The sequence below is a fragment of the Cynoglossus semilaevis genome, chromosome 1, assembly GCF_000523025.1.
Source record: "Cynoglossus semilaevis isolate Cse_v1.0 chromosome 1, Cse_v1.0, whole genome shotgun sequence".
In the NCBI taxonomy this organism is placed as follows: Eukaryota; Metazoa; Chordata; class Actinopteri; order Pleuronectiformes; family Cynoglossidae; genus Cynoglossus; species Cynoglossus semilaevis.
The window spans coordinates 19674491-19698481 of record NC_024307.1 but is presented as its reverse complement, the minus strand read 5'-3'; the positions used below and the strand labels follow the sequence as shown (position 1 = coordinate 19698481).

General features: G+C 38.0%; 2 protein-coding genes across 8 annotated transcripts; one reads left to right on the top strand and one right to left on the bottom strand.

The window, feature by feature from the left end:
* Nucleotides 1–106: 106 nt before the first annotated feature.
* Nucleotides 107–16872, bottom strand: LOC103383859 (protein O-GlcNAcase). 2 transcript variants are annotated; one of them, XM_017034580.2, is made up of 17 exons: nt 16418–16872; nt 15076–15127; nt 10611–10708; nt 9922–10052; nt 9255–9426; nt 9056–9154; nt 7937–8209; nt 6637–6723; nt 6092–6546; nt 5839–6013; nt 5582–5638; nt 5248–5333; nt 4549–4653; nt 4227–4318; nt 3747–3936; nt 2765–2924; nt 107–2027 (listed from the first exon to the last, which is right to left on the bottom strand). In XM_017034580.2, exons 1-17 carry the CDS (start codon nt 16458–16460, stop codon nt 1891–1893), a joined length of 2412 nt encoding a protein of 803 aa, XP_016890069.1. In that variant the 5' UTR covers nt 16461–16872; the 3' UTR covers nt 107–1890. The 2 variants fall into 2 exon arrangements, with proteins under 2 accessions (XP_016890069.1, XP_016890062.1); XM_017034573.2 differs by having other exon boundaries at nt 15076–16872.
* LOC103383867 (C-type mannose receptor 2) lies at nt 9282–23906 on the top strand. Of its 6 annotated transcripts, none has more exons than XM_008317219.3 (14): nt 9282–9417; nt 9895–10039; nt 10623–10680; nt 16884–16977; nt 20071–20216; nt 20301–20343; nt 20666–20830; nt 20916–21140; nt 21271–21364; nt 22174–22412; nt 23024–23275; nt 23412–23429; nt 23540–23619; nt 23718–23906. In XM_008317219.3, the coding sequence occupies exons 5-14, from the start codon at nt 20214–20216 to the stop codon at nt 23781–23783; spliced, it is 1185 nt and encodes a 394-aa protein (XP_008315441.1). In that variant the 5' UTR covers nt 9282–9417; nt 9895–10039; nt 10623–10680; nt 16884–16977; nt 20071–20213; the 3' UTR covers nt 23784–23906. The 6 variants fall into 6 exon arrangements, with proteins under 6 accessions (XP_008315441.1, XP_008315448.1, XP_024910772.1 ...); XM_008317226.3 differs by having other exon boundaries at nt 16884–17010; XM_025055004.1 differs by lacking the exon at nt 16884–16977.
* The last annotated feature ends 85 nt before the right edge of the window (nt 23907–23991 follow it).

Below are 23991 nucleotides of genomic sequence, written 5' to 3'. Positions count from 1 at the left end.
CAGTGCAGACAGACAGTGAGTATACAGTATGTAGACAAAGTAATGTGCTTCTGATGACAATGGTTTACTATTATTATTATTATTATAGTTGTTTTTGTTGTTGCTGTTTTTTTTTGGGTTTTTTTTTTTTGGTTGATGCATATTATTTTAGCCACAGGCTATTGTTTTTCTTTTTCCACAGGGCCTTCAGCACATTTTTGACAGAGACTATCAAATGTGACAACATCTATACTACTTTCGGTAACACGCACTAACATCTTTACTATAAAAAAAACAAAATCCTTACATCATGCATTTCTACCCTATATCATCACGTTGGATCTTTTTACATCTAAATATTTTTTCCTGCTGGGTCTAGACTCTTGTTATAACGTACTTTTCAGACAGTGGTGATAAGGTTGGAAACAGATGAAGACGTACAAAACTGCTGTCAGGTCAGAGGCCAATCAAGCGTTACAAACAAAAGAGAGAAAAATTCAAAACTACAGTTGTCTTTTTGTTAAACATTCATTGATCTACAAACGTTCACTTGAAGACTCGATGGTGATTGTTGTTGTGCTTCTTATATTGTCTCTGTATGTGTGTGTGTGTGTGTGTGTGTGTTTGTTATTGTGTTTTTCTTGTTGTTTGAAGTCAAGGCAGAATCACACGTCTGTAATCTGTTGCTATTCTCATACAAAGTGTACTCACATGTTAATACCAAACACTTGTTTTGCACCTAACAGTGAGTGTGCTGCAGTGAGACAGAGGTATCTATTCATATTCAACCCAACAAACTAACTCTAAGTGTAAACTTCAGATAAGTCTGTGTTTATTGTACAATTACATGCACAGAATCTTTATGACACTGTAAAGTTTTTTTCTGTGTGTGTGTGTCTTGACGACTTATGTGCATGCAGTTGTTTAATTTAGTTGTATTACTGTTAACTATTCCTTTAGTCATGTTTTATTTTTTCTTAAGACATTATGGCTATGTTGGCTATTGATAGCCTATTGGAAGTTTCATTGAAAATGCCATTCTGCAGGCATTTTTTAAGATGATATGTTTATGTCGGTGTTTTCGTCAGTGCAAGTAATTTTACTTTGTGGCTAGCCACACAATCATGCATGTAAACATTCATCTAAAATAACCAAATGTAAACAGTGATGCCAAACTACGGTATGGACAACTTTACCAGCAGAAGAGGAGCAAAAGAAATGTTATTTTTAGTTAAGTTAAAAACAGTTAAGAAGTTAAAGACATTTACATTAAAGGGTAAAGTATCTTATTATCAAGGGTTATTTCATATCATCTTAGAGAAATACAGTGGCACTGTATTTAAATTTTTAAATTTCTTTATGTTAAAATGTTTTCTAATGGTTGAGCAATAACATGTAGCACAGAGAAAATCAAAATGTGTACATAAAAATGTAACATGTAATTTTACATTTTTAACATTTTACATAAAATAAGGAACTTATAAAAATTGCAAAGTTAAATGTTGTTCTTTTTGTATTTTTTTAACCACCAAACTACCTTTTTAAAAAGGTTTAGTCATGTGACTGATATCTGGAATATTGATTATAACGCCCATGTGAAGCCAATTGTGTTGCTGGTTGTGTTATAAAGTGGCTAAACCTTTACAATTTGGGTGGAATCTTAGACAGTTTAAAACAACTCTGAATGTTTACATACAATGCATATTTTGCAATTGTGTTAATCCCTAAGAAATACATGGGTTTATCTTCATTACTGCCAGACAAACAAATCCAAGAGTCCAAAAAAAAAAACAAAAAACTTTTTTTCTGGCAGAAAAACTACAATTCCCTGCTTTTGGAGTCCACCGCGTGTGTATGTGTGCTGCAAGTGTGTTCGATTGTGTGTGACCATGTAAGTGCTTTGTTTTCTGTTTAGATGAGCCTCCCCAGCACCACTCCCTCTCTGCTCCTGGCCTCTCCCCTGAGGATCTCCAGAAAGCCCAGTTTGGTCAAAAACTCCAGCCTCTGACGGTCAGTTGGTTGCACCTCACAAAACACACCCTGAGAACCTGGACACACGTAAAATGCAAGGAAGTATTTAGAGATGACACTTTTCAAGGCATCCAGGTACTTGTCAGTGTATGTTTTATTTTACTTATGTGGACAGAAACGCGTTTATGTAGCCGCTCTGGTCGTTGACAAGTATCCACTCGGTCGCCATTTTTAAATCGCTAGAAGGCATTTATAGGTGCGGAACGGAACTCTGAAGTCAAGAACTCTAAACCGTAAATGAAGAAAATAAGCTCGTGTTTCAATAGCAATTTCGCATAAACGCCATGCAGTTTTTAGTTATTTCATACAGTGTAAAGACAAGTTAACAATGATTGTCTTAAACAGTGAATAGTGACGCAAATGGATTGCATTGTTGGACCACACAGCACCTCTTCAAAAACAAATTCAATAATGCACATATGCTAATTAGCAATTTATTGTACCAATATCCCAGTTGTCTGGAACCCAGCACTATATATAGACTTTAGGTGAACGTGGTTTTACGTCAACGTCACGCTTCTCTCCTGTGCCTTTAAAATGTATCAAAAATGTATAAATGTATCTGACAGTTGCAGCATGGAAAGAAACGTGACGAAGTTACTCAAAAAGTAGGTGTCATGAATGCACTGTGCACGTGGTTAGTGTTTTTTCTTATTAGACAATTGTTATATTTATATATTTCAAAGTATGTGGGAGAATAAATAAAAACACGACAAAAGACTACATTAAGCCTGAACGTTCTTAGTGTTTTTACCATTTGCCTTGAGAGCAGTGAGGAGGGCGGTGAGCAGGGTTCTGCTGACGCTGACGTCCACCAGTTCAGGCAGAGCATCCAGTCTTAGTTGAGAGGGGAAGTGGTAGAGGAGGGAGTCCGGGTACTCCCCCTGGTCCTCCTCCATCATCTGGATCAGGTCCTGTATGGAGATGAGACAAAAGACATTTGTAGTTAATCTGTTGTTAAAGAACTAAGGCAGCTGCTGCAGTTGCAACCAGCTGCCACCTGAGGGCATTAAAGGGACACATTCGAGGGACCAGGGATGGTTTGTGCAATACTACAAATTGCACCTTCAGATCTCACGATACTGCATATTGCTAAAACATTTTCTAAAATGTTATCTCCTCATCTACAAACAAAATATATCAGTTCACATTGATAAAGGGATAATTGGTTCATTTTTACAGGGATGAAGCCCATGATTAGTGTCAAGACAATTAGTCAGCTGATAAATAGTTGTTAAATTTAGCAGCACATTAGTCAGATTTCATTTATGGACTAATTACTGCCGAAAACCTTTGATTTCTGATTATGTTCTTGTATCAACCCACAGCCGGTAAATTTTCATTGTCCAAAAAAGTAAGTCCTGTCATTTCTCAAAACAGAAATGTTCTCTCCACCTGTTAATGAGTGTGAAAGACTGTCATCTGTCCTACTGTGTCAGAGAGTCAGTGTGCACAGTGACGCACAGAGGAGGCTTGACTGATTAATCTCACACAGCTGTCTCAGTGTGACCAGAAATGTTAACTGCTGTTTGCTTTTGGCATTTTTGTATATGGTGATGTTTAATGAGGTTAAATGAGGTGTTGATTCCTCAACACTTTGACATAAGTAGTTATAGTTTTCTTTGTATATCGTTTGTGTGAAGTACGTAAGGTTTAAAATGGCCCTGGGTTTTGAAGGAAAAGATTAGATAGACTTATTTAATCCTTTTTAGTCTTTTCTGCTCATCATCAATCACCTGTGTGTTGGGGTACGTGTTGCCCCCTTTAGGAGGGTATTTGTCTCTCATGGCAGGTATCCAGCTGGCCTGGCATCGCTTGGCAAATGAACGGACATCTAAGATGCCCAGCACACATCCGCACACACCGAGCTCATCCTCCAGGATGAAACTGTACTCTGGGCACATGGCCAGGCATGGCCCCAGGCAGCTACAGAAATGAAAAGATGAGACCATGAAAGAGGAATGACCTTAATTCTCTGTTTACCAGTCACAGTTCGTGAGTCTGCAACTTAACTTCTGACTCATAATAAACAGTGCGTGTGTGTTTGACCTCCAGCTGCCAAACTCAATCTGTTCATTCTTATGTCTAAGTGAATGTTGTTCTTAATAGATTTATTTTTTCCTTTGATTCTACAGCATTTGTAATTCATCATGCTAACAGCATTTCTAACATGAAGTCACAGTGATTAGCCCTGTGATGAAATGACAAACACCCACCGGTCCCCTACGACATCTGGGTGAGCAAAACTGGATTCTGGGCCACCTTTAATCCTCAACTGAAGTTGGCGGACCATACGATACAACTCCATCTAAACAAAGGTAGGAAGTTACATCAGTCTGGGAGATGTCTGTTGTTAATTATATCAGTGTGTTCCCTCTATTTCTCTAATTCTCTTATATCATTAATTTAGCTTTACATAAATATCAGATAATCATGTTTCCACATGAAATTAGGCCACACAGGTCATGATCAATGTTATAGAGAAATATCCCTCTGTCCGTGTCTGTGTGTGTGTGTTAGTAAGTAAGAGAGTGAGACCTTGTCCCTGCTGTGGTAAGGCCTGATGTTGTAGAGTCGAGATGTAGGGAAGAGAGGGGGAGGATGACTGAAGAGCTCACTGCTGCTGCCTGTAGGGAGAAGCATCTACACTCCACACAAACACAAGCACACAAACAAGGTTGATTTCAGAACATACAGCTGTTAATGGATCAGTTAAGAATATGTAACATAGCTGTGGTATATTTAATTAATAATATACACACAAAACACATACAGACTTTCAGAGGTGTTTTAAAGGCTGTAGTTTTGTCATTGTCTTGAATATCCAGCCATGAGGTAAAGAGTAAAAGGAGATATTTGGTGATTTCAATGAAAGACCTAATTCCATTTCCCAAGCATAAGCAAAAACTTAAACAAGAACCTCAGCTAAGGCTAAGCATTTGTAAGCAAGAGTCATGTTTCTCATGGTATTGCATTAATACCATGCTATGGCTCTTTAACCTGTGTTGGATTTCATTCCTGCAAAACTAGAGGTCAGTTACAATTACAGTTCAGCTACCTCACTGTACAAATAATGAAAATGTTGAAATTTAGTCAAATTGCCTTGTTTTGACCCCTGGTAATAGCTACCCAATCCCAAAAAGAGAACCAATGATCTACCAGATTGTTTTGCATCTGTTTCTGAATTAGTTTATGTTTATTTAGATTTATGTTTATCATACTGACAGTCAGTTTTACCTGCACCTCTCCAGACACGCCGCCTTTGAACACCCATGGTTCTGACTCCATCCCTGGTAAATCTGCTCCAGAAGTCTTCCCACACCCTGATAGAAAAACAACCACATCATATCAGGTAGGGGCAACAGCATGTGGTCATTACCAATAAAAGGTCGGGGCAGTTTACACTGCAAATGGCAAATGGTCATAGTAGAGTTATTATATATTATATTTTTTTCCATATTATTATTATTGTCCCTACTTCATGAATACCGCAATTGATGGTGTTCTTCATTGAGCTGGAGCTGCTGAGACATAATGAAGGACAGATGAGTGTCACTTTATGTCTACTTACAGTGTAAGCAGTTCCTCCAGGAGCCTAGGGTGGAGCTGTCACCCAACACTCGGCCATCTGAATCAGCAGAATAAGTGTGAGTGTGAGTGTGAGGCTAGAATTAACAAAGATCATTCACAGTATAGAACCACAGGACCATAAAAAACTCAATTACTATATGTATGGGTTTTGGATAATGTGGTTATGTACTTTTCTTTAAAATGTTACAATATAGCAGACTAGAAGAAACATCTGATCCACTTCTTGTGTGTCCTTACCCAGCCAGTATACAAAGGCCTTTGCCACCAGGGCCATGTTCCTCAGGTCCCACACATAAGGATAAAGGTCATAGAGTACGGCCCTATTAGCCCCACCCACCACGCTGCAGTGGAGCTGTGCAATTTCATCACACAGAGTCATGAACCCGGTGGCCCTGCCACGCCATTCATCCATCTGTAGGAAAAAAAAACTAATTTTTAATTTTTTGGATATTTTAAATATGCAACCTGCTAAAATATCCCATTAGCTTACCTTTTGAGGAGCCTTTTTACTGTTAGCACTCACTAACTGGCAGTTTGATTTAAGCCAGGTAAGATCCTGGAGCAGTTTCTGTGCAGACGGGCCATGTTCATGGGGAAGATAATGAAGGCCAACCAGCAGCCGCACCTGAGCCTCACTCAGCAGGCCCTTGCCACCACAGACCCCTCGACTCTGGACTTTGTGTCCTTTGCCACCAGCTTCCCGGGGTCCTAGTGGTTGAGGGTTGGATTGAGAAGATTGCTTTGACCTTTTCTTCTCCCCATCGTGCCCACCTGTCTCTCCCTTGAGCTTAGTGGGTGATGACGGGGGTGAGCTGGAGTTTAGCGGGAAGACGGGGAGCTTGGCCACAACATTGGTCACTCTGAATGTGGAGGGGCTGTCGGGTGTTTTGCACCTCACCGACGACGCCGTTGAGGAACGGTGGTCTGCTCGTGAGCTCTGTCTACCTAAAACACATAGATATTACTGTTAAAAGTTAAAGGAAAACATTAGTGGGAACTGAACAATAATGTTATGATGCAAATAGTTCTCTGTACCTGCTTGGAGGGGTTGGTTTAGTTCATCCATCCAGTCATGGAGTGCAGCAGACAGAGCTCTGTCTGGACAATACTCACTCTCCTCATCTACAGGACATACAGCATGTTTTTATTATATATTTTACATATATATATATTAATACACTGTCATTAAATAAGTATAGCTAATAATCCTTATCATTTAGACTACCTTTGGGTAAAACTTTAATCACACGGCAGATGTGGCTTTATTAAGATAAATTGTGACTAATTAATCATGATTGATGAAGCTTATTACAAAAAAGACCATATTCCTAAATGTGACTTTTTATCTATATATTGTTCGAACAGAGAGTCAAAGTGTGTGTTTTGACTCCTGTTTTGCATGATCTAAACTGTGGAATTAATAATATGGAAGGATGTCAAAAAAACAACTTCTAAACTGTGGAATTAATAATATGGAATGATAACAACTAAGAAACAAAAAGAAATTAGCTTCTTAGAGTCATTGGATTTGAGACATTATTGTGTTTCTGGTGTCAAGTGACCAAATAAATGCTGACCACACCAGGGATTTCCAAACTCTACGCAGTACTAATTACACATGACAGTGGAATCATTTCAACTCCCTCCTTTCCCCACTTTTATTCTCCTCCTTTAAATCCTCAGCCTGTGTACTCCTCTAAAGAGGGACACTCCTCTCTCTTAATTATTTCCATTATCACACAGAGCATTTTCCATCACAGGTTCTCCTTCCCTCTCTTGACCCTGCAGCACAACATCAACAGTGGTTTCTCTACAATTTGTTTTTCTTATCCAAACTCCATGTTCTTCTTTTCTGTCCCTGGTCAAATTCTGCTCTGTTTTTATTGTCAGGGTAAATTAGATTCAATAAATATGAATGGGAAGCTCATCCCAGTCTAGTATTATAGAGTTCTGACATTAGGTTTTATATGCAGTATCCTGTCAGTCAACAAATGTGCAGATGTATCTTCTTGAGCTGAATGTGTGTTGTTGTGACTTTGTTCAGGACAACAGATATCCTGTCAGTCAACAAATGTGCAGATTTATCTTCCTGAGCTGAATGTGTGTTGTTGTGGGGTTTTTCAGTAATTGAAGATGATGTTAGTCAAATCTTCTGGCCGATGCTAAAATGCTTTGGTTCCAAACAACACTGACTTTTAAATATTTCCACAGAGGCCCTGCCAGTGAAGTATACATGAGTGTTCATTGGCACAGAATATTTCTGTTTACTGACTCAGGACAACTTCTGTCTCATACTCATGCCTTCCATCTGCCTTACTTCTGCCGTTGCCTTCACCTTTTCTCTCCTCCTCCGCTCCAGATCTGTACCAGCTCCCCAGTGTGTGCAGTGGAATGTAGTTGGCTTCAAATTCGCAGTTAGGATTGAGTAACAACCCCCGGAGGTGGCTCCTCAACCGAGCTTCTCGACCCTTGAAAGGCCCCAGGAAGAGGCGTCTGGAGTCGTAGTCATTAGCATGCAGGTTGTCCCAAACGAGTGGTGGACGCTGGAGGACAGACTCTACTTCAGCCAGACAGTCTACAGACATTTTTCGAGAGATGACCTTGCTGCCTGTGAAAAAGTGGAACCAAACCAAAACATTTAAGGATTCAGAGAGCAACAGCAAGGAAGTAATCACAGAGATTGTTCTTTCTCCCCATCTCTAAAATATCTACTTTATAAAAAAAAGATTTATTAAGAAGAATCACACCTAACCAAAGGTAAATAGAAAGATCAGAAGGGATTGTGATCCATGGTTTATACATGTTGTTACAAAACCTTTTCACTTTTGCACAGTTCAATTGTCAAAACAGTCCAGTGGTGCACTGTTCATTTACTGGTACCATATATTTCTGATTAAGTTAAATAGTTTAATGCATTATGTTATCAGTAATATAAAAAGCTGCATATACTTAATTGCACTGGCAGTAAAAGCTCTCTCCGATTATCGAGTGTCTGTTTTGGGAATAAACCCCGCTGTTATAATTTAAGGATTAAGCAGTCCACATCCAAACAACAATTCCTGTGACCCATTTCTAGTCATTTAGACAAACCAGTGTGTTAGGACAAACTTCAAAACCAAAATGGATTATGCTTTGAAATTCAAATGAGATCCAAGAAAACCTAGCGAAAGTGTGGTGATAACAAATGGCAACTGCAGCAATTCATGTGATAAATTAGCGACTTAATTTGCAGTGTGCACTGATGGAAAAATAGAGATTTGAGAGCGGGAGCATGCGTAGGTGTGTGTGTGTGTGTGCGTGCATGCGTGCATATTCATTTCCACTGCACTTTAATGTGTGGGTTGGTGGACGTTCAACTAAAACAAAATGATTCTTTTGTTCTCAGAAGTGCATGTGTGGGCTCTCAGCTGACGACACATTACAAAACAAGAGACTATCTGGGTTTTTTTCCCACCTGTCCATATAACTGTGATGTTGGGCAGCAGCTCTTCTCCAACAGTCTGAAGGTAAGGAGATTTGGATACACTGGGAGAACACAGAGAACCACAGTATTCTACAGGAGAAGAGAGATAGAACATTTGGTTTATTTTTTCCCATCATTTAGGGTGCACAGAAGTTTTAAAAAACACTATGTGTCTATCCTCTAGTATTACCTGTTGGGCAAAAGAGGAAGACAGCAGGTTCCCCCAAGAACCGATAAATCTCATTGGTTACAGTGACCTGAGCTTGAGCGAATGAAGAGAAGGCCTCGCTGTCGGCCTGGCACATGGAGTGATCAATGTCATCAAACAGAATGGCAAATGCCTGGCAACCCAGGTCTGATACCTGACCATGAAGAGAGATAAAGTCATAGACATAGAGCTTAACAACAATACAATTACAGTAAAAATTATTCATCTCACTTGAACCTTGTTTTTGTATTTTGGAACCATTTCCTGCTTGATATCACACTTGATATATTAACATTATTATTATTATTACTACTACTATTATTATTACTATTATTATTATTATTATTGTAAGAGGCAGGGGTAGTCAAATGCACATACAATGCAATAGAATATAGTACAAGTTAGGTCTGCAAATAGGTGGCTCGTGGGTCAAAGAGCAAACAGCAGGACCCCATTTCAGGGCCACTCTCCTAAAGGTTAAATTCACTTTGGAAGTTGTAACAACAAAATCTTAGACAAATAAAAAGTAATAAGTAGTTAATTTATTGTTTGACTATTTCTTGTAAAACGCAATCACAAACAAGCACTTGTTATTTTTTATGTGTTGTTTTTTTCTTTTCAGTCTTTATTTGTAGGACACTTTGCATACCTGTCTTAGTTTGCGTTTGAGCAGTGTAAGGTCACAGGCGGAGGAGAAGACGATGTCCTGACCAGGAGAAAGGGCATAAACAAACCTCAAGCCTCTCGACTGGGCCTCCATTATGAGGGTACGTAGCTGAGCTGAAAGGAGGGGTGAAAAGAAAAATAACACTGAGTTACCACCATATATTGCAGACAGTAATCGAAGAAATTAAAATAAAACTCTTTACCTAATGACCAAGTAAAGGGGGGGGCAGCCGCTTGATACCTGAATGTCTAATTAGTTTAACAGTTTCAAGTAATCCATTGTAACTGTCTCTTTGGAAATTTAATATAATGCCATTCCACTTTGTATTCCAGCCAACTAGTATAGCAGCCAACTCAAGGTGGTTTTAAATCTATAAATCTGAATACAATGAAAATAAAAGTCGCCACGACTGACACAATGAGAATACACTACAAATGCTAATGACATTTTAAACTTTCAATTTATGGTCTAACACTTGCGTACCTACTTATATCTAAATCATTGACAAAAACATGGGGTGATGCAAGTGACATTCCTGCCTTTATGCATTGTGAAATCACCAACATCGTGCAGTCCAAACAGACACAGTACAATAGCATCAATCACAAAACGCTTCTACAATGTAGCGTTATATAAACTCGGTGACAGATGACTGAATGGTTTGTCCTCACCTTCCTCCTCAGGAGAATAGACTTCTCTCCACAACAGTCTGTGTTTGAGGTCATCTTTGGGACCGTACAGGTAAGTGTTCAGCCCCCACTGTTGCATCCTGGTGAATAACAAAGTGTGCAAAAGAGCAGTGATGTTTTCGTAGGTTTCAAATATCCAAACCTAAAGGTTTTTTGTTTCTCCTACTATGGACTACTGTAGATCTGTGCTGTTTGTTTTCGATATAGTTTTAATATTATTTCCTCATATTTCTATTATGTAGCTCATCTTAATTCATTTATTGATTCCCTTCCTTTTTGTTTCATATTCAACTTCATGGGTTTCTCTTTGCTAAACTACTATTCTAGTGGACAATTTGATAAATACACATTTTTTATAATCTAGAGAGTGCACATATGAAAAACCCTTTGATGGTTGCCCATGGTAAATGATGTCATCTGCAGGAGTGCTGCCATTTTGTTGTATTTTCTCTTTTGATGTTTCTGTTGATGTGGTCCAGTATTACTGCAGGTTTCCTGCCAGTCACCAGAAGGCTTTCGGTTCTATACCTCAGCTAGGGCATGTGATAAAAAAAAAACTCTCTAATGGTTACAAAGCCCATTTACACCAGGACAAATACTTTGTTAAGCAGCAGATTGATTTCTATCACTCACTCAATTCCAAACACATCCAAAGTGATTTAATCCTCTGTGTTGGGTTATCTTTGCATGAAATTAAACAAACCTAATTTATGTAGTGGCTTCTAATTATACATCATCTTGTTTACATGTCAGTAGTTTTGGATTAGCCATTGACAGAGAGATTAAATAACAATGACAGTAGGAAGAGGGGGGTGTAAGAGAGAAAACATAAAAAGAACAAACAGCAAAGAAAATAGATTTACTGTATCGACCATGGCCTCTAGAGTTACAGGAAATGACCTCCTGAATTATAAATAGTACACACAATAGTACTAGGTAGGAGCAGGATTGATAGCAGCATAAGATCTCACAAAATCACACATATAGTAGATACAGTATTGCACTTTTAATCTTTTTTTTGGGGGGGGGGGTAGATTTATAGCTTTCTTTGACTGATATAGGATTTTCATATCATCCCTGCCTTAGTATAGCAGTACAGTTCTGTAGGTCTATAAGAATGTTGACCTATATACTGTATGTGTGAAGGTGCAGCAGAAACAAAAAAGAACACACACATCCTCACTTTCTCTGTGCTTCACTTTCTGACCAGATGGTAAATGAGCTGTCTCCACAAAGACAGCAAACCTCTCTTTAGCACACACACATACAGTTCTCCTGTACACACATCTACAGCCTCACTCTGGCAAACTTATGCAACACTCACACGGCATAGAATTTTTTGCCTTCACCCCATGCTTGAGTCTAGAAAAGCAAATCTATTAATAATCCTGGAGCCCACATGCTCACTTGGCTTTACTTCAGTCACAAAGTGTCTGAGTCAGATTTATCATAATGGTTTCTCCAAAAAGCACTTGACAAAACAGATGCACTACAGAGAATATCACCTTAGTATGCGGCTGAGTACTTGTTGTGGCTAGAGTCTGTAGTAAGATATATAACACTGATGGAAAATGTTTCATAAATGTTTTAGTTTGACCAGCGAAAGCTAAGGGTAGTGGAAACAATATTTCTCCTGGGATGGAGACAGCTGTCACCACTGGTTGTGTAGCAACAAACAGCTCCCAGCAACCTTTCCATGTATTTATGGAAAGGAGATATATATATATATATATATATATATATATATACACAGTATATATACAGTATATATACAGCATATATATATACAGTATATATATATATATATATATATATATATACAGTATATATATACACATATATACACACACAGATTTCTCAGGAAACCTGTAGTTTCCTTTCAGAGACAACATTTACTATGGAACAATACACTGACATATTGCCACAAATGTCAGCCATTGAGTGCAAGTAAGATGTGTTACTTTTCTCTCACAAAATAGTTATTTTCCTAGCAAAATTATTCGAGCCCATGTTGCAGTCAATCAGTACACCCAATTTAAAGTCTTTGGGGACAAGCCTAACTTAAAACTAGGGAATTCTAATTAGCAAGAATTCAACCACCAGGAGATTATTCACCAAAGAGGTGTCTACCAGGCAGGTGACTATAAAATGGCATTATTTTACAAAGAAACCTTCCCATTGCATGTGCCCACAAGGAACAGAAATGTTCCAAAACCTGGAAAAGAAATCGCCATACATGTACACTGCAGTTAGCTAAAGAGGCAGAAAGCCAAACTGGATTGACTGTTCACCGTGACATACTACGGTGCACACTGCTGAGGAATGGCATGCATGGGTATCGTCCGTGAAGAAAGCCTCTTCTAAAGCCCATGCACAAAAAAACCACGGCATGGATTTGCCAGGACCTATGCTGAAAAAGATGAAAACTACTGGGATTCTAAACTCTGGAGCGATGAGACAAAGATCACTGTTATTGGAACTGGTGAATTTAAAACTGTATGGCATTGCAAAAGTGAGGTTTTCAAAGAAAAGTGCATGGTGCCTACAGTGAAACCTGGTGGTGCCAGTGCTGCTGGTGTCAGGGAGCTGGATTTAATTGATGGTACCATGAACTGATGTACTGCTCTATATTAAAGGGGAAGATGTTGCCATCACTTCGTGCCCTTAGTAGTCATGCACTGTTCCAACATGACTATGACTCAAAGCACACATCTAAAGCAACTGTTGCATTTCTGAAGAATAGGGTGAAGGTGATTGAATGGCCAGGTCTGTCTCCTGATCTGATTCCATCTGAACACCTATGGGGGATTCTGAAGAGACAAGTTAAACATCATTCTCTGTCCAGCATCCAGGCACTAAAAGGCATTGTTCTGGATGTTGTAATATGTTGCCAACTTGTTCAATCAATGCCTAGAAGACTTAGTGCTGTCCTCAAAGATCACGCTGGTCACACAAAATACTAAAAATAATATTTTTTACTTTTGGGGTGTATTCATTGTTGCTTCACCTAAGCTGAGTTAAACTGATGATTTTGGGGACCAAGTTAGATTAATATACACATACTTTTATATCGTGTACCTAAAAAATGTTTCAATGAAACTCAGCTTTGTAAAAATATTGGAAATTGGTCTTGTCTTATACTAGGGCTTGGCAACTTAACATTATAATCACATCAACTTAATTATTTTTTACTGCGGGTTAATGCAAATATCTTTAAATTATTTCTTTTATTATCAAAGGAACCAGAAGATAATTGAACTCTTGCAAAATCCTACCTCCAAACGGCCCTTGTCCAGTCATAAATAATAGCAATTTTTACTGTGTAAACAAGGTCCTTCAAGTTGTAAAGGTACAGAGGAGAGTTCATCCTTGTGTCTTTGAACACCAAAATTCATCACTAGCTGTTCCTTCTGATGTCCGTTCAGTGCCGTTAACTCATCCATTTCCCATTATGACAAAGACTTCTTGTTATGGCATCTCTCCAGCTAGGGCCCCCCCCCCCGTCTTCTCCTCTACAGCTCCTCGGGCAGCTTGGGTTTCTCATGGGGCAGTCTAATTAGCACAACAGCATCACTGGTGTAAGCTGTTGTCACTTTGGAGTGCTAACACCAGCCTTAGCTGTCAGCGCGCAGTGTTTACACTAAATTCTAGCTGTGAACTTTTTTGTGCTTCACCTCACATCGGGACATTTAGTACTGAATATAGACTGGTAATGTTATGGTTGAGAGCAGTTTATATACAGTTTATATGTATATAGTTTTAAATGCACTATACTATACTTTTGAATTGATTATTGAAATTTGCGTAACACTGCAGTTACTCAAGATTAAAATGTTTAATTGTTGCCCAGGCCTAATATATACATATACCTAAACATATATGTAGATATATATAGATATGTGTGTGTGTGTGTGTGTGTGTATGTGTGTATACTATATATATACATTTATAAACATACATAAATGTATGTTTAATTGTATGTTGACTTAAATAATATCTGTATCTGAATATCTGTAAGTACTGTCATCATCAAAGTCTTTTGTGTCTGCTAATGGAACTTGACGAGAACTGTCATTGTCTTGTTCAGTTTAAGGGGACTTGACTTTATTTCAGTCAAACGGTAGTCTTGCCTTTGCAGCCATCATACAGCGGCAAATGACGTGTTTATGTTGAATGAATCGTTGTTTTCCCTTCTTCGCCTCCTGGTGTCTCCCCTTCAGTATGATCTGTGATCTACCACAGGATCTAAAAAAGCCTGCTGTGACTTTGGCACAAATATGTCAGATCAGTGACTCTTGAGCTCGTGTGAGCACAAGAGCATCAACTCTGCAAAGTTAACGATGCGTATGAAGCCTTTAATCGCAAGCCATGTACACGGAACATTACATGCAGGGTTGTAGACAAATGCTGCAGTGATTACTAGTTTATAGGTTCTGTAAGGACTTACCAGTGAAAGAGAACCTTCCTCTGATCCATAGACCAAGGTCTCCCATAGAACCCTGTAGTGAAAGAAAAGCACTTAAAGTGCATACTGCCCCAGCACAAAGCAAAGCAAGGGGTTCTATACAGATATACAAATGTACTGTATACATATAACATTACACACAAGTATAAGATCACAAATCTATACCTGTTTCTTTAAGTAATTAAATCCAAAATCCATTTGATATTACCTGTTGTTATTATCACATATTTCCAGCTAGATTTTCTTAATGTAACCCGTCTGTCAACACCATGGACAGCACCACATCTCTTTGTTTAACCCATATTGTATAATTTTCCACTGTACCCCTGATGATCTCTCATGCCACACCGGTATGCTACAGCACAGTGGTTGGGAACCACTGTGTTACGTCTTAAGTACATTTGTCTAGCTATGGCGTTTACCTGGTTATGGTGTTCTAAATGCGACATTGGTTTAAAAACATCAAATGTGTGGATAAACAATGTACACATGAGTTTTAAACAGTTTCCAAATTCCTTTAATCATTTTAGTTTAATGATTTTAATGGGTTTGGGGAAAAATTTGCTCTGATTTTTTTTTTAATTCATTTGTAATGGTTAGAAAAAAATCCTGATTAACAGAACACAGCTCCCCCAAATGATGGAACCATTTTTTTAAAATTATAATATCGGTAAAGGAACTTTTACACTTGTGCTTATATTTCTGATTTTGTGGACAAACATTGCTTAAATATAAGTATAAACGCTGTTGATTATTATCAATGGATCGCTGAGCATGTTGTCCTTAAATGTACATTTACTTTACCAGCAATTCATGATTGTCACTGAACCAGTTAATGTTTCTATGTTAATTGTTGTGATTATTACAAGACTTCGTTTTCCACACATCCTTTGTCACTTTATACTGAAGCATTTTTGAATTGCTTTGTCAGCCAAAAACCAATTCATCATCATCACCATAATCACTATCTTCACAGTAGCATCTTCTTCTGCATATTTGTTACCATAACTATCATCCAATCATCATCGTGTTTTTATTTTTATTTTTGTTTGTTTTGTTATTTTTTTATTTTACTACCACCAGCCTCGAAGCAGAGGATTTCCTTGCAGAAACAGCAGCCTTTGAAACAGGCACTCACAGTCTGTCTGATTATCACTCTGAGCTTGGCTGATCACCAGCACATCTTCACCTTCAATCCCACTTACCCCACTCCCACGCCCCCCTTACAAGAGCTGGTGGGTCTTAAATGTAGGTCAGTCGGTGGTCTATTAAAAAATAACACGTGATGTTATGGGAGGTCAGACCTTCAGTCGGCCGTTCTTACCTTCTACCACCCCACAAAGGAACTCTTTCTTCTTCTCCTCCATCCTTTTCTCACATCCACCGCTTTCAGTTCTCTTGAAATCAGCGAGAGAAAAAGAGATGCTCTCCCGTCTCACAGCCTAGATACCGGGTATTTTCTTCATGCTGCTTCCCTTCGGTCTGTCTCCTCTACATCCTCCTCCCCTCCTCCTTCTCTTTCACTCTCCTCCGGAGTTCTCGTGCTGCGTTCAGGTGCTCAAGGAAACTCAGCACAGTCGAGATTGCATCCACATTCCTTTTCTTTTTATTGTCGTCGTTGTTGTTGATAATAATGTTAATCGTGTTATTGTATCCTATTTTCCTTTTTGCTGTTTAGCCTTTGTGTCTTAGCAGAATTTTTTTATATTGTTTGTGCAGAAGAATAGCACACAGGTGCAATTATTGTTGCTGACAACATTAACTGTAACTCTTTTTTTGTTTCACACCAGTGAGACAGTGAGTCAGCATGCAGCCTATAAATGTAACACCCTAATGGAACAAGGCCATCACACCTGTGTTTTTCCTCCTGGGTCCTGGCAAAAGGTCTGCTGTTGCATCGTCGACCAGCTCGGCTGAGTAATATTATGTTGTATTTTATAATATTTTTCATTTATTGTCTAGGTATGTGTTTAAGAAGTTCACCAGTAGTCTATCGAACAAACTAACACAGCATAAGATGTAAATGCATGCAGTCGTCACCGACATTATCAACAACAACAAGTTACGTGAAACCTTTTCGTCAAACCCGCTGAAGCTCTTTCGAAACATGGTGTATATAGAAGTTAATATTTGTTTCTATTGTTTTACCAACAATTTCATCTCTGCGTTAAGGTAAACATGGTCGACTTCTCTTTATGTTAAAACTAAAAAGGATTTAGTCTGTTAACTTAAGGATGACGTCTAAACCTAAAATACGAGATTGTTGATATAAATACCCCTTTTCAAAGGCGTTAGAAATTAAGATGACACTTTCGGATCAGTATAAAAAAGCAGTTGTATTTTGTTTCAGGAAAACATTCGAATAACTGTTTAAAAAACATGCAGATAGATACTAAATAGTAGGAAAAAATATTTATTTATAAAATAAAACATTTTTAAAAGGTTTAAAACAGCTAGTGATGATAAATGTGTAGAATCCCCTCCTTTATGACATTGATACTTGTATTATATATATTCTAATAATTGACTTTGTGTCGACATTTTAAGTAACTACGTCAACGTTAGCATACGTTAATTGTTTTTCAAATCAGCATATTCGAAACGTATTAATAATAATAATTTAACAATACAGCCATTAATATAAAAATAATAAATACTCCTATATAAAGAGTCACTTCTAAAAAAAAACAGAAAGAAAGAAGCAATTTAATGATTTATCTTTATCGTGTGCGTATTTTTGTCTTGCCGTGAATGCAGCATGTGCTTCCACACTGTGGCGCAGGCGCACTTTCCCGGAATACGACGTGCAAGGTGTGCGAGCTTGAACACGCGCGCACACTCTCTCTCTCTTACTTCCTCTCTCACTCTCTTGCTCTCCCTCTCACTCTTTCTCTTTGTCTCTCTTAGTATCATGCCTTTGTTACAAAGTGCATAGTCGGAATTACAAGCATAAATCAGTGTCTTCAGCGCCTATTTAAAGTATTGCCCTACTTATTGGCCCACATATACATAGTATTCAATTATATATTTAGCAAGTGGGAGTGTTTATAATTTAAATGTTATTTTTAAAGCCATGAATGGTTTTGTACCAGTTAGTCATATTTGTTTTAAGACTTTTTTTTTAAATATTGTTTTTAATTAATTTAATACAGTATTTGTTACTATAAATGTGCTCCAGCATTAATGCCAACGTTAGCACCCTCTGCTGGTACCGATGTCAATTACAACAAAAGGATTTGGTAATTTATATACATTTTAAAAGTTCCTTATTTAATTTTGGAAAAAGAAAAGTTCCCTTTGTTATAATATAAAGAAAAAATACAACCACATTGTCACCTAAAATATAAACAAAGACAATTGAAGACTTACTGACCTATATCTTTGTTAACTATATTTTACTGCAGAAATCAACAACAAATCTAATCTTTCTTGCTTAATTTACTTTGAGTGATATTTATTTTGGTGGCATAAACATGTTGCCTTCCACTTTATAATGTGTTGCTTATATTTTAAATAAAATACATATCCAGATTGTAGGCCTTGGTGTAGGATGCCACTGTCCTGTCATTTGTACAGTATGAGGACTTAAATTGTCCTGCTAAAATAGCCGTGTATCATTGGTGTCTATATGTGCAGCTTCGCATGGGATGTCTGTTTACACACCCATTACAGATGCACTTGTTGTTCTAGAAAACACTCTATCTGGTCATCATAATTTCTGCAATGTAGATTCCACCATTCATTTTGTCAGAGGGAATAAAGTAACAGGTTTTGTTTTTGCACTGATGCATTCCTACTCACATGACTAAGCACCTGTCTCACTCAGTTGTGACTTTTGACTTTGCAAGGGAGTTTCCAAAACATCTTGAAATGCCTAAAAGGCTCTCACGAGTCACAGGGCCAGGCTCTTTTATCACTGAATCTGTGAAAAGGTTCAAATAATTTGTTGAACAGGATTTTATCACGAAGTACCAAGATGTTATGTTTATCTGAAACCCTCCCAAGTTCAGTTTTGGTCAGAAGGTGCATTTCTGACTGAGCATACTGACTGAGCAGTATGTTTATCTGAAACCCTCCCAAGTTCAGTTTTGGTCAGAAGGTGCATTTCTGACTGAGCTTTGGAGCCTGAGGAGACTCACGTTAAAGCAGTGATTCAATAACTTTCTGTCATGCACCTTGGGGACAGAAATGTCACGCCCTACACCCCCCCACCCCCCACCCCACTCACACCACGTAAATTGAAATACTATTGAGAACCTGATAACATGTATATTTTTATCTGTACAAACCACTGTATGAGTTGCTGCCACCTAGTGACTGGAGGCTTGTTATCATTTAAGCATTACAGCAGTGGTACACTTATGTCCAGCGTGCCATATTTTATTGGACGTCCCACACACCCCCCTGGCACCTCCCTGCACCCCACTATTTGAGAAGTACTGCCTTAAAGTAAGCACAGGTGACACTCCTGTTTGGAATTTATCTTCTAATGCACAAACCTTCCCTCATGTAACTTCACAAACCTGTTGGCTCACCTTACAATATTTAAAAAGTATGCATCCAGTACAAGTTACGTTTTGAATTTGTGAAGTGTACAATAGCCTCAAGTGTGTAACTCAAGAAGAAGAATGTGTTTTGCTTTGGGGTTTTTTTTGTTTTGTTTTGTTTTGTTTTGTTTTGTTTTAAATGAACTTAACTAGCATGCACCAGAAATAAAAGAAAAGACAAAAAAAACAGGGCTTTTTTTTTAAATAATGTTTTCCTGTGTAATTAATTATTTTAGAAAATAGCTTAAATAGTTAAATAAGGTAAGCAGCAAACAAACAATGATATTCAATGAAATTGTACTATTTAGCAATAAGCTGGCACAGTACAGTACAGTACAGGGTTTCACTCAAACATAATTAGAATATTTGTCTCTAGATCCTCCACTGTTGCGTGTCATGAAAGTTTTTTTTCTTTCTTTCTTCCTTATAGTACACCCATTACTGGTAGAGGCACAGCAGATGAGCAGTGACATTTGTCAAACACGTACTCAACTGTCACGCTTGACATGCATAGTCGGTAAACAGCAACATTCATAGTCCTGACTTTTGGAGCAGTAAGGCAGATTTCACATAATGGTGAGTAAATACTATTGTTGTTTTATAAACTAAATGCTAGATGTAATGTAATAAACTTTATAAGTATATTTTTTTCCTTCACAGGTTAAACCTATGGATTACAGGCTTGTCATGTTTGTGCTCACAGGTTGGTGTTGCTTATTTTAACTTGTGTTTTTTTATGAAGTATGTTTCAACAAACTTTTAACCGCACAAACTGTAGGGACAACAAACCAAATATACACTGTTATACATATTTGTCTCATTGCTTTGTCCTGTTTTGAAGAAAAATGGTAAATGCTGAATAACAGTCAAATTCTTGCTTTTGTTTATGCCATCAAGCCATTAAACACTTAAAACTTTATGTCAGAATATTGGTGTTTCAATTTACCTTAACCTTTTTAATCTTTTTTTCATAAGAAACAGTCTCTTTTCATAGTGAGAATTTCAAAACAACGTATTTTGTATAGGACTGGTGATCAGTGGTGCCCATACCCGAGACTACCACTTTGTCAGCATTCCGCTGAACTGGACCGAAGCGCAGATATTCTGTAGAGATATCTACACTGACCTGGTAACCATTGAAAACACTGAGGAGATCACTGCTGTTCTGGACACAACATCAGATTACACAGGTAGCACATCCAACAGCATCTTTGGTATCTTTCCATCATTTTCAGGTAACGATCATGGTTTCATGCTGAACATCTTCTTCAACAGGCCAAGCCTGGATTGGTCTCTCTGATGACCTGGAAAATGGCTGGAGATGGTCCTTAAGTAACAGCATTTTCTACAGTCAAGATGAGAGACAATTCAAAAACTGGGACTATGGTTATCCATTGGGAGGACCAAATAGGTGTGTGGAATTATTTGGTGATGTCATCGCACAGGGTAAATGGGGCGATGCTGGGTGTGATTCCAAACGACCCTTTGTCTGCTACAGTGGTGAGTGCAGACTTTGGATTTATCCTTCAAAGCAAGTAAAAAATGTTGTTAGTAATGTTTTGGCTCTGTTAATAATTACAGACACATGGCTGCATGAGTTAATTCTTTGCATCTTTATACCTGTGTGCAGACTTGAACGACACTTCGTTTGTGAAGATTGAGCAGCCTCTAAATTGGACAGATGCACAGAAATACTGCAGAAAGAATTATGTCGATCTGGCCAGGTACAGTAGGAATGAATGAAAAAGAAGCAGATGCTACGCGATAAAAATCGTACTACGTATTACACCGCTTGATTACCTGTAGATGCTTGAGGACTGAGTTAATCTGCCATGCCAATGCTAACCAATGCTGACGTTTCAAAAGAAACACATTTGATAATGTGGTAAAACTAGACATAAATAGTATCACAGTTTACCAGAGAGCCCCACCTCCTGGCTACCTTTGACCCATGACTCATCTTTTTTGTTCCATTTATTCCGGGATGAACTTGTTGCTAATTGGATTTCACGGCACAGTAGCTCCAATCATGCCACCTGATATTAAATATTGCATGTTGTTACACCCAAATGTTAAAAGTAGATAGATTAAGACAATTTGTCATGGCGATTAATCATGATTAATAGTGATAATAATTAATCATGATTTATACAGATTTCATTCATTCATCATTCCATCCTACTTTACGTATATTGCTGGATAACCAAGCAAAGTTAACTAATTTATTTAAGTCAGGGTTGCTATTGGATCTTACAGTGTGGAACTTTGTAAAAAAATTAAATCAATTTATCAAATGAATTATTATGATTAACACAGATAATGTATGACAGAAAAAACCTGGTTCCATTTTTAGGTACTGCACTTTAATGTCACCAGATTAAGTGTGTCATTGTGTTGCTGCTATCTTTAGCAACCAGATTATTTTTAACCTGTTATTTAGACTAGCATGTTGTAATTGTTGTAGCCACAGTTGTGATACTGTTTCATAAAGTGAAGTGCTTCACTCGTGCACATGCTGCTGTCTCTCTTCCAGTGTAAGAAGTAACGCAGAAAATGCCATTATCGCCAACCTGACCTCTGGGGATTCAGTGTGGATCGGTCTCTTCTGGGACAAAGTGTGGTCTGACGGAAGCACCTCACTGTTTCGTCACTGGGCTGAAGGAGAGTCAAATTCCAGTGTGGAGGAATGTGTCACCACAGCATTCAGCGATGTAGGACTGTGGTCGGGTGAAAACTGTTCCCTCAGTTTCCCATTCGTCTGCTACACAGCAGGTAATGTATGTAATGTCAAATGTAATCTAGAAACTACATAATGACATAACATTTATACAGTACACACAGTGCTGGGCATTTTACTTTAAAATACTTCCTCTACGTAAAAGTAGCAAAAGTGGTAACAGCATTATAACTGGTTTCCAAAGGAAATTCATATTGCGTACCATAAATTTTCATCTAAATAAATTCCACTCAAGGTTTATTTATATTTTTGAATTACTCAATCTTGTAATGACAGATGAAAGGTTTATAATATATGGTCTTGGAAACCTAAAGACATAAGCATAACATCATTAGTGTAGCTGATGATGTTTTCTAGATGAATTACGTTAAGATCATTAGATAAATCCCAGCCGTCACTCTGTCAGATGACGTACCTACATGTTTTTCCTGATCCCACATTATCTGCCGTTTTGTTAGAACGGATATGTCATGCTTCATCTTGATACGTAGGATGTGATTTGTCAGTATGGATGACAGTCTAATAAGTCCTGTCCTCTTCGTGTGACACTGAAATGGAAACAGTAATATATGATTTAAGAAAATAGGTTCTGTCTTGAACAGATAAATTGAAAACAATGTTATTCATCTTTTTTGTTATGTCCCAGATCTTCCGAATGCAGAAAACTTCATGTTAACCCAAAAGAATACGACCAGTATCACGCTGCAGTGGGACAGGGTCAGCAGTGCCGACGCCTTTGTTCTCCAGTATGATGACATGGAGATAAACATCACAGCATCTTATGGAGAGGGACCCATGACTTACACCGTCTCGTTTCTCACTGCTGGAACTGATTACGAATTCACTCTCTTCTCTGAGTTTCAGGGGTATAGGAGCAGTGGAGTGAATATTAATGCAGGTATTTGCAGCAAAAGTTTCACTTAATTAACTCATAACTGCCACCAGTCTTTAGTTTTTAACCACCTACTGTAAATTCACTGATAGATCTCTCTATTTTTGTCTTTCATTTATAAAAAAAATCACTCCACTCCCAGCTACAGACAAAATACCTGGTAAGTATCTGCTTTATGTTTCTATTATCGTCCTGATTTCAGTTTTGGTTGAGTCAGTCTGCATTACATCATATTCAGCTTTGTAACGTGCTTTAATTGTCTTTCAACAGTTCATGTTGTCAGATTGAACATGATGGTAACCTCTCTAGTTCAGCTGTCGCAAACAGATCTGGACCATCACCTGGAAAAGGTAATACCAACAGCTGTCACTACATAATCCTGAATCTGCAAAGTTCATCATTTTCATTTTTATTTTATTCTCTTTTTATTTGTGTCTTGCGTGTCTAGCTGGTTGGCCTGCATGGACTGTCACCCAAGGTATTGTCTATAAAAGTAAAATCGGACAGTCCCTGACGTCACTGAGCTGTTCTATAGCACAGAATCACTGTTATGTTAGCCATGTTAGCTATGTAGCTACACATTTGAGCTAATTGAGCTGTTTCCTCTCATCATTTCTCAAATTAAAGGTGAGACAAACGAAATGTAACAATGTCTATTTTTGAATTAAGATGTATTTCGGGTCATCTTTGCAGTGACCGTGTACATTGTAATATTAGTGCTG

Bases quoted from the DNA above. Each gene is read 5' to 3' on its own strand.
- LOC103383859 (XM_017034573.2), bottom strand. From the start codon at position 15,227: ATGTTATATGTATACAGTACATTTGTATATCTGTATAGAACCCCTTGC. The intron at 8,210-9,055 runs GTGGGAAAAAAA...ACTTTTTCACAG, and splicing joins CATCACAGTTATATGGACAG to GCAGCAAGGTCATCTCTCGA. The intron at 6,547-6,636 runs GTACAGAGAACT...TATGTGTTTTAG, and splicing joins AAACCAACCCCTCCAAGCAG to GTAGACAGAGCTCACGAGCA.
- LOC103383867 (XM_008317195.3), top strand. From the start codon at position 20,100: ATGAGCAGTGACATTTGTCAAACACGTACTCAACTGTCACGCTTGACA. The intron at 21,365-22,173 runs GTACAGTAGGAA...TCTCTCTTCCAG, and splicing joins AATTATGTCGATCTGGCCAG to TGTAAGAAGTAACGCAGAAA. The intron at 23,620-23,717 runs GTAATACCAACA...TTGCGTGTCTAG, and splicing joins TGGACCATCACCTGGAAAAG to CTGGTTGGCCTGCATGGACT.